Here is a 10,865-nt window from a genome sequence, read left to right as displayed (position 1 = left end):
TGCGCAGGAAAGCTGAGTTTCACGCATTCAAAGGGTGGCAGGCAAGAACTTTGACAAACGCCAAAGGAGGTGTACAGTACTGTCTGGAAAGGGGGAGGGAAGCTGGAAGGTCTCAATGCATCGCACTGGCATCTGTACCTGATGGAAAAGTTTCAACATTGGAAGTTAGACTATATAACTTTTTGTGGGTTAAACTGGAAGTGCTATTTACTTCTACACGGACATATTTTCCAAGTTCAGAATCAAGAGTGTAATTTGATGCGGGTTAAAAACTGAACCTGTACTGGGAATCCGAACAACGAAAAGTAAAATAACTAGAAGCAACTTGCTTTCAGATTGGCAAATAGGAAAGAGAATGGTAATACCTACTGTTGATGTACAGAATCTAAAAGTTTCCCCACAGCCATATATTAGTGTAAATTTGTATAACCCATATCAATTCCTCCTATATATAAAGGACTCTAGCAAATCCCATTTCTAGGAGTTTATCGTGCAGAAATAATTGAATACATGTGCAAGATGTACTGTATGAAGTGTTGTGGATAAGGAATGTTTACTGTAGAAACAAACCTAAATATTTAACAATAGGGCTTTCTGAAAGAGATTATATCTATGCAGCTGTTAAAAATGATGCTGTATAATGGGTACAGAGTTTCGATTTGAGAAGGTAAAAAAATTCAGGAGATGAATGGTAGTGGTGGTTGCACAAGATGAAGGCACATAATACCACTTAAAAACAGTTAAAATGGTAGGGATGCCTGGGTGGCTCAGTTGGTTAAACATCTGACTTTGGCTCGGGTCATAATCTCACATTTTGTGGGTTCAAACCCTGTGTTGGGTTCTGCGCTAATAGCGTGGAGCCTGTTTGGGATTCTCTCTCTCCCTCTCTCTCTGTCCCTCCCACATGCGTGCTCTCGCTCTCTCCCTCAAAATAAGTAAAATAACCATTAAAAAAAAATAGCATTGTTGGGAATGCAAGCTGGTGCAGCCAATCTGGAAAACATTATGGAGGTTCCTCAAAAAACTAAAAATAGAACAACCCTAGACCCAACAATTGCACTACTAGGCATTTATCCAAGGGATACAGGTGTGCTGTTTTGAAGGGACACATGCACCCCCATGTTTATAGCAGCACTATCGACAATAGCCAACATATGGAAAGAGCCCAAATGTCCATCAATGGATGAATGGATAAAGAAGATGTGATATATATACAATGGAGTATTACTCGGCAATCAAAAAGAATGAAATCTTGCTATTTGCAACTATGTGGATGGAACTGGATAGTATTATGCTAAGTGAAATTAGAGAAAGACAAAAATCATATGACTTCACTCATGTGATGACTTTAAGAGACAAAACAGATGAAAATAATGGAAGGGAAACAAAAATAATATAAAAACAGGGAGGGGGACAAAACATAAGAGACTCATAAATATGGAGAACTGAGGGAGGGGTACTGGAGGGGTTGTGGGAGGGGGGATAGGCTAAATGGGTAAGGGCACTAAGGAATCTACTCTTGAAATCATTGTTGCACTATCTGCTAATTTGGATGTAAATTAAAAAAAAAAAAGAGCATTGCAATGGGGTGCTTGGATGGCACAGTTAAGTGTCCGACTTGAGCTCAAATCATGATCTCATGGTTCATGAGTTTGAGCCTCCCATTGGGCTCTGTGCTGGTAGTGCAGAGCCTACTTGGGATTCTCTCTCTCTGCCTCATCCCCATTTGTGCTTTCTCTCAAAATAAATAAACTTTAAAAATGTTATTTAAAAAATACCACTGCAAAATATTTGAAAACTGAACTGATTTTGGAATGTAGCTACAGAGTGTTGTAACTTGTGACCCATACCTAACTATAGCAAATGCTTGCTAAAAGAAAAACATTGACATTCTCCACAGGATTTAAATAAGAATTAGAGTCTCATAACATTCAAAACGCCCATAATATAGAAAATTACTAGGTGTATGAAGTATCCAAAAATCTCAATTTGCATGGGGAAAAACCATTGACAGTTACCAATGATGAGATGATACAGATATTGAGATTATCTGACGAAGACATTAAAACAGTTATACAAATGCTGAAACAATCATGGACACTCTAGAAACAAAAGTTAAAAATAGAAAGTATTACAGGGCACCTGGGTGGCTCAGTTGGTTGACCATTCAACTCTCAATCTCAGTTCAGGTCATGATCCCAGGATTGTGGGATTGACCCGTGTCAGGTTCTACACTGAGCATAGAGCCTGCTTAAGGTTCTCTTTTCCCTCTGTCTCCTCTCCCCCCTGCTCATGCTCTCTCTCACTCTCTCTGTCTCAAATGAATTTTAAGAAATAGAAAGTATTGGTAAAGACGGGCACCCGAATGGCTCAGTCAGTTAAGCGGCTGACTTCGGCTCAGGTCATGATCTAAATGAATGGTGAATTCGAGCCCCACATCAGGCTCTCTGCTGTCAGCATGGAGCCCACTTTGGATCCTCTGTCCCCCCAGCCCCACCCCACTCCCACCTCTCTCAAAAATAAACATTAAAAAAAAAAAGTATTGGTAAAGAAATAGAACTTAGGAAGAATTAAATAAACATTTTAGAACTGAAAAACATATAACTAAACAAATTCACTTTATAGATCCAATAGCAGAATGGAGATGACAGAGAAAGTCATTAAACTTGGAGACAGATTAATAGAAGTTGTTTAATCCGACCAACAACAGAGAGAAAAAGAAAAAAAAATGAGGACCTCAGGCACCTGTAGGACAAACATAAAAGGTCTAACATTCTTGTCATCAGAGTCCCACAGGAAAAGAGAAAGTGCTGAAAAAATATTTGGAAATAATGGCTGAAAACATACCAAGTTTAGTAAAAAATTCAAGATCTAAGAAGCTAAGCAAGAAAAATAAATCCAAAGACACCCATGCCCAGACACATCAAAATCAAATTACTGAAAACAAGAGACAAATTAAAAAATTATAAAGCAGCCAGAGAGAAAGAGAGAAACCTATGGACAAACAACCATTCTAATGATAGATTTCTCATCTGAATTCATGAAGGACAGAGGAAGTGGCATATTTTTTCAAGTGCTGCAAGAATTATAAACCCAGAATTCCATCCAGTGAAAATGTCCTTCAAGAATGAAGGTTAAATAAATATATTTTTAGATTAAGAAAAAATAATAAAATTTGCAACCAGAAGACCTACTCTAAAAGAATTAAACAGGGGCATCTGGGTCGCTCAGTTAAGTGTCTGACTCTTGGTTTCAGCTCAGGTCATGATCTCACAGTTCGTGAGATCAAGCGCCAAGTTTGGCTCCATGCTGACAGTACAGAACCTGCTTGGGATTCTCTCTCTGCCCCTCTCCTGCTCATGTTTTTTATCTCTCTCAAAACAAATAAACTTTTAAAAATTATTTTTTTTAAAAAGAATTGCTTAAAGAAATGTCTTCACACAAAAGGGAAATGACAGGAGAAGGAAACTTGGAACATCAGAAATGAAAGAAGAGTAAAAGAAATGGTAAATAGCTGGGTAAATGTAACAGACTAGTCTTTTCTTGAATTCCTTAAAATGTTTGGCGGTTGAATGCACAAAATGTAAAATTGTCTGATGAGCTTCTTAATGTAAGTGGCTATAGTACAAAAGATAATTACAGTATAAATGGTGGAGGGTAAGGAGACCTATATGGTGGAAAGGTTTCTAGAGTCACCACTGAAAACAAAATAAAACCAAACAACTCAATCAGTAACAGAGGATAGCAGGAAAGTCTCCTCTAACACTTAGCAATTAAACACATTTCTATACAATCCATGGGTCAAAGATGCTGTCTCAAGAAGAGAAATCAGAAAATATTTGAGCTGAATGAAAACAGAAATACAAAATATCAAAATTTCCGAGAACAGTTAATGCAGTTGCTTGAGGAAAATGTATAGCATTAAAGGCGTAAACTGTGAAAGAAGGGTCTTGTATCAATCATCTATCCTTCTTCCTTAAAAGACTAGAGAAATTTGCTGAAAGCAGATCTTAAATGTTCTCACCACAAAAAAAGTGGTACGTGACATGATGGGTTTGTTAACTAACCTTAAATGTGGTAGTTCATCCCACAATATATACATTTATCAAATCATTATGTTGTATACCTTAACACACAATATTACTCATTAATGCTGGGGAAAATATTAGAATACACCAAATCAAGTAGAATGAAAGAAATAATGTGAGAGAATTCAGTGAAATTAAACATTTTCTATATCTTTTTTTTTTAAGTTGGTTCAGACCCACTGACTTGATGTAATTGCCCATTAATGAGTTACAATCCAGTTTGAAAAACATTGATTTCTCTAGATGGAAATGATCCAGGGAAATGTTCTGGACTGTCCTGTTAATTTATAAGTTAGTATTTGGGATATAACCAATTGTAAAGTTTACAGCCTTATTAAAGGATGTAACTAGACAAATTTGTTCTCCTTTGTGAATCCTTCTTGACTCCATCAGGCAGATAATCTCTTCTGCTTCTTTGTCCCCAAATAGTATTTCAATAGCCAATAAACATTTTCAAGGTACCATGGTGCAGAGCATGCTGCTGGTCTCTCTCAAAATTGATGTCCCAGAGGACATAGTGGTGTCTTAATCTTGTCTAAGTCCAGCTTTTCTTAATGTGGGTAATATCTATTGACATTTACCATATTTGAAATTTCAATTTTTTATTAATTTATTAAAACAATAAACCTATTACATGTTAACAAAAATAACATTTTATAAAACCTGCATTTTCCAAATTAAACAGAAAAGTGGCAGTTTGCATTTTTGCAAATCTCTTTAGTCTAACTTAATAAGGGATATCTAGATCTTTGTATCTACTTCTACATTCAACTTGTTGCAATATAATGTGTAGGTTGAAGTCTATGAAGAAAATCCAGACTCATACACACATATATAGTTGGAAAGGGAATATTTTAATAGCCTTTTCAGAAGTTGTGATACCTCTGATACTCTGATACTCCACCAAAATCTGACAAGGGGTGGTTTTTCAAAGGTCAGTTGTAATGTGGAATCTGCAATCTTCTCTATGATTTATAATCTGAATGGATTGTTTATCTATGCATAATAACATCATGGATTGGTCATTTGGAAAACAATGGTTCTTTCAGTTATGTATCTCTTCCAATTGTTGACACATGTAAACAGTATCAAAATTCTTAAAAATTATTCACTTTAATTAATAACATGTTGATTTCATTTGAAATGTCTGTAATAGGTATTGGGAAGTTGCCAGCCTTACCGCGGTAGATTAAAATTTTCATTTGAAAACTCAAATTTTATCATTGGCAATAAACACTCAGTTGTTTCCTATGACAAACTGAAGTGACAAACTCTTCATTCATTTTGGAGAAAATGTATGCCAGCCACCCAAGTATGAGTAACCAGTTTATCAATTGTTCTTTCAAGTAAAAGTGATGTTCATGAGAAGTGGCCTGTTTGGCCCACTTCACAATTGTACAAATGCTTTTCTTCAAGACAACCAGAAAGATATGCTTTATGCACAAACTCATTTGGTCACACAAAGTACTGAAAAGACAGAGTATTGTGAATAAAATATGTAATTACTGACTCATCAAAGACATGTTTCAGTGAATATGTGGCAGTGAAGAATACAGCAACTACTGAGTACCACTGCCTTGTTTTGTAGTAAGGCACCAGCAGTTTTACCCACCATTGTTTTTGCACCAACAGTGCAAATCAGCAACACAGTGACAGTGTTAAGCAAGTAGTTCTGAACTAGCATACTCCTCCACAGACGTGTTTGTTTGTTTTTTTTTTTTTAAATGTTTATTTTTGAGAGAGAGAAAAACAGAGTGTGAACAGGGAAGGGGCAGAGAGAGAGGGAGACACAGAATACGAAGCAGACTCCAGGGTCTGAGCTGTTGGCACAGAGCCTGATGAGGGGCTCGAACTTGCGAACTGCGAGATCATGACCTGACCTGAAATCGGACGTTTAACTAACTGAGCCACCCAGGCGCCCCCTCCACAGACATGTTAATTGCTGGTCCAGCGAAAGGAGTGTGCTGCCAGGTCTATGTGTCCAGTTGTCCATTAAGGAGATGGTCCTCGTCAGGATTAGCAGAGCCTAAAATCATTATAATTTAAATCATAGAGCTTCCTCACCTGATCCCATGACCACAAAGCAATGTTTTAATAAATGAATTGCCACCTCAGGCAGAAAATAAAATGCCAAGTAACCAGGCTAATTCAACTGTGTCTGGTCTGCTTCACTTACATTTCTCAGTGTAAATTCTGCTTCTTATTAAACAGTCTTGATGAACTTTGTTGAGCCTATAACTCAGAATCCAATCAATTTTGGGACACCGATGAGATAGCTTCTGAGAGTAAATGCTATCTTGTAACTTCTCTGTAAGGTTTTTGTTCCGTATAACGCTTGAAATGGTCTACATTAAGAATGAGACTTCATATGACAATTTAAAGTATCAAATCAGATTTTTGGTTCTAAAACAGCAAAAAGATATGAAATGTTAAAAATATTATTTCCTAAATTCTTCAGAAGACTATCCTACTGTATATAAATTCCTTTAGTTGTAGTTTGGTGCTTTGAACACTGAACAAGAACTCTTTATTCAGAAAGTGAGATTTAATTATGCACAGGTACAGAGAACTAACCTGTTCAACACTTCACTCTACTCTGGCATGTCTTCCTGAACTGTAGAGGCTGGAAAGCTATAAACTACATTTGCCAGATTCCTTTGCAGTTCAGAGTTTTAGATGTCATTCAGGTTCTTTCTAATCTGACCCACCAAAGTGAGTGAGCCTGTAATTGGGAGCTGCACCATGTGGGAAGGGAAGCAGATGTGCCCATACGCAATGGGGCAGGGGTGCACAGTCCTGGAGAGGCAGCCTGTCAGCAGTTTCCTGATCCCGGCACGGGCAACAGCAATTCGATGGCCCAGTGCTACAGTGTGGCTGGGCCATGTATTTATGGAAGATCAGGTAATCATTCTGTGAGTTACTATATACCTTAATAAACCCTGTAGGACTAAACTGTCTTGAGTAGATTTTGTTGATGTCAAGAATTGACCAATTCAGGGCACCTTGGTGACTCAGTCAGTTAAGCATCTGACTTTGGCTCGGGTCATGATCTCAGTTTGTGGGTTCAAGCCCCACGTCGGGCTCTGGTGCTGTCAGCTCAGAGCCTGGAGCCTGCTTCAGATTCTGTGTCTCCCTCTCTCTGCCCCTCCCCCACTCATGTTCAGTGTCTCTGTGTCTCTCAAAAATAAATAAACGGTGAAAAAAATAATTTAAAGAACTGACCAATTCACATTCTAATAACGTTTTCTTTAACATAATCATGTTTCTGGTTTCTACAGTTCTATGACAGTATTTTCTTTCTCAGTGGCTCTTCTAAGCTGAGACAATGTCCCTTGTACACACTTAAATGCTATTTAAAAAAACCAAAGTACTTTGTCATTGTTTTAGGATACATCTATCATTTTATTATAAAACCATTCTTTTGGCATTAGTTGGTTACAGTGATAGCAAGATACTGTGAGTGTGGCATAGCAGCTCTAATGTAACAACTGCATTCCCTGCTTCCTGAACCAAAATTTAAATTACCTTATATGCATTACATACAAGTTACCCGCACTCATTAATGCTGCAAATTCTGACGCATATACCCTGTAGGGAAGAGCTGATGCTAAGGGATTAGAACAAATGTTGATAAGACTACAAAAGTTCCTGAACGGGACTTTGTTTCTTCTCCTTCCCCCACCAAATCACTTTGCTTAAGAAGAATCAAATTACTAGTCTGAATAGCAGCAGCACCCAAGGAGCATCACACTTAGTTCTTGTTAAAAAGCAATACCTGTGCACGTTTTATACCACAGGCAAAGGGAATGATCACTTTAGTTTTAAACTCCTGCATTAGAGTCTCTTAAAAAAATAAAATCATTCCATCGAGTTCTTCTAGATGGTGTTATTGCTGTACATTTGTTGGCGGGTCACTCTCCGTGCTGTGTTTGCTTTGAAGGGATCTTCCGATGTATCTCCAATATTCCTTTCTTATAGTGTCCTTTTCTTTAGCTAGGATTTCACACAACTGAAAACGAAAAACAAAAATTCTTTAAAGATAATGGAAATCAGTCTCTAGAGCAAATGCTTTCAAGCCAATACAGTTAAACTCAGATCATGTTCAAATGACCTACACCACTATAATTATATACTCTGTTCACTAGTGACCTGGGTTTTGCCCTGAACAGCAGAAATAGCCCTGCACTGAACTCCTGAGTGAACACATTGAAAAGGTCATGAATATAGCCACAATGGGTGAATTCTGAGACACCAAGAAGAAAAGCAGAGTCCCGACTGGCTTACCTCTAATGCTTTATTAAGAATGTCCTCCTTGTTGTCACATTGGTTTTCTAGCATGTCTTCATAGATATCCACGAGAAAGGCAATTAGGTAGGGGGAACTGTGACTTGGTTGTAAATCAAGTAACTGATTTAACAGATTGGGATATTTGGAAAGACCACGATCCTGTAAAATTCTGAAAGAAAAATTATCCTCAATTCTGACAAGAAAAGAACAAAAATAACAGAAAGTTCAAGAGAAAATGACCTCTGTAACATGCACAAGAGGAAACTTATTTTGAATGAAGCTGAAACTAAATGAAATTTTTAAATTATGTGTGAATTTTATCATGGATAATTACAAGTTGAGTACAATTAGTTAAAAACAATAATGAAACTTAAAAAGGATCATTTATTAACTCAAACTGCTACACAATTAAATCAGAAAATAAACACCTTCTTAACATTAAGAAGTGAAGGAAGAAAACAACAGAGATGTTTCTATTTCTTCTTAAGAAGGTTCCTTATTCAGGGGCACCTGGGTGGCTCAGTTGGTTAAGCATCCAACTTCGGCTCAGGTCATGATCTTGCAGTTTGTGGGTTCGAGTCCCGTGTCGGGCTCTGTGCTGACAGCTCAGAGCCTGGAGCCTGCTTCAGATTCTGTGTCTCCTTCTATCTATCTCTGATCTTCCCCCACTTATGCTGTCTCTTTCTTGTCTATCAAAAATAAATGTAAATAAAAAAATTTTTTTTAAAGAAGGTTCCTTATTCTTTTAGCTATCCAGATATTATAGGCCCCAACCCTGGACACATCAACAAATGTGACTGTGCTCTGTACTTTATGCTCTTTGGGCCTAGTTTCCAGGGAGACCTCTAAGCTCAATAAGCAGCCTGCTTATGTCAGTGGCCAGGCAAGTGAAATCTTGTCAATTTAAGGAATAAGACTTCTAATAGATCTCTAGAAATGAAAACAGAAATGCTGGCTATCCATCTGTGCAATGTGCTTATAAATAGTTTGCTTTGCCTTTATTACATTCCTGAGCCAAACAGAAACTAGGTGTCTAGGTATGTATATCCCATTCTTTGACATAAAGACTACAGGACTCATAAATACAATTAAAATTGTATTCTTGTTTAGTCATGGACTATTCTTTAATTTTTTTTTTTTTTAATGTTTATTTTTTGAGAGAGAGAGCATGAGCAGGGAAAGGGCAGAGAGAAAGGGGAGACAGAGGATCCAAAGCAAGCTGAGCTGTCAGCACAGAGCCCAATGTGGGGCTTGAACTCACGAACTGTGGGATCATGACCTGAGCCGAAGTCAGATGCTCAACCGACTGAGCTACCCAGACTCAATTATTATCCAGGTGTTCTTAGGCACATTATAGAACTATTCTGAACCCTAGTCATGGACTATTCTAAAAACTATGATGGTATGTACTTGGGAGGTGAAGAGAAGGATAGAAGGCACTGTTGGGTGTTACTGTCTAACAGTTACACTTCCCTTAGATCCAGAAAAATGGAAAATTCTTTAGTATCCTTTAGAATCTGATTAATGGAACATATTCCATGATACATCATATTAGCAGTTGTTTTAATACAAAACAATACAAAACAACCTCTTACCCTTTCAAATAGTTCCAAGCACTTTCATTATGTGGTACTAGTTTGATCATTTCCAACGTGTACCTAGAAGAAAATAAATACGTGTATAATTTGAAAAGCAGTGCAATAATTAGAAACAGTTTTCTAAGATTGTAGCAGAGCTTGGATATGTGCTTTCATTTATCTTATTAGGCTGTGACTAGGTCTAGGACTTATATCTACATTAGACAGAATCCCTCAAATCTGCAGGAATCAATTCATATTTATGTAGTTCCTCCCTCCTGGAAGTCTGTACCCAGTTCTAGGAAGGGACACCTAACTAATATGAAGGCTCAACTCACAATAGGAAAAGAAATTGATGTGGAAGATTTCCTTTAATATAGGCTTTCCCTTTGAAGAAAATGTCAGCTAAAACAGGGTTTCCTCTTATTGGTAAAGAAATCTTGAAAAGTCTAAGATCTATATATGCCCAACAAATCATAAGTCATTCAAAAAGAAGAACTACATAATCTCAGGAACTGTGATAAAAAATAAGACAGCATGGAAATTATATAGACAGAATAAAAATGAGAAACCAACACAAATGTATATTTCTTATATTCTAAAAGATGTGATTATATATCTTATATTCTAACCATGACGTGATTACCAGTCAGAATGGTAATTCTCTCCCTTTAACCAGGTTATTAACTATAATTCGGATCCAATTACAACAAATTCCAAGAGTTACAGAACTAAGCTTTACTACACACTTGCTCAAATAAGTTACCAAAATTTAGTAATCTTGGTTTTATTGCAATGCCATTAGGATAGCATTTTTTTTTTTTCACAGCGAGTACAGGAGTCCCCCTTTATCTGCAGAGGATAGGCTCCCAAACTCTCAGTAGATGCCTGAACCACAGAGTATCAAATCCTT

The 10,865-nt window shown here is 37.2% G+C and overlaps 1 protein-coding gene across 1 annotated transcript in view; it reads right to left on the bottom strand.

The window, feature by feature from the left end:
* Positions 1–7,466: 7,466 nt before the first annotated feature.
* The window catches only part of FNTA (farnesyltransferase, CAAX box, alpha), a 30,608-nt gene continuing 27,209 nt past the window's right edge, over positions 7,467–10,865 (bottom strand). Inside the window, exons 7-9 of the mRNA XM_049632484.1 lie at positions 9,971–10,033; positions 8,373–8,544; positions 7,467–8,097 (exon numbers count right to left, since the gene is read on the bottom strand). Coding sequence (XP_049488441.1) covers positions 7,975–8,097; positions 8,373–8,544; positions 9,971–10,033 — 358 coding nt within the window. The 3' untranslated portion in view covers positions 7,467–7,974. The remainder of the gene's footprint in view (positions 8,098–8,372; positions 8,545–9,970; positions 10,034–10,865) is intronic.

Source organism: Panthera uncia, chromosome B1 (assembly GCF_023721935.1).
Source record: "Panthera uncia isolate 11264 chromosome B1, Puncia_PCG_1.0, whole genome shotgun sequence".
NCBI classification, from domain to species: Eukaryota; Metazoa; Chordata; class Mammalia; order Carnivora; family Felidae; genus Panthera; species Panthera uncia.
This window is presented reverse-complemented; position numbering and strand designations above follow the sequence as displayed.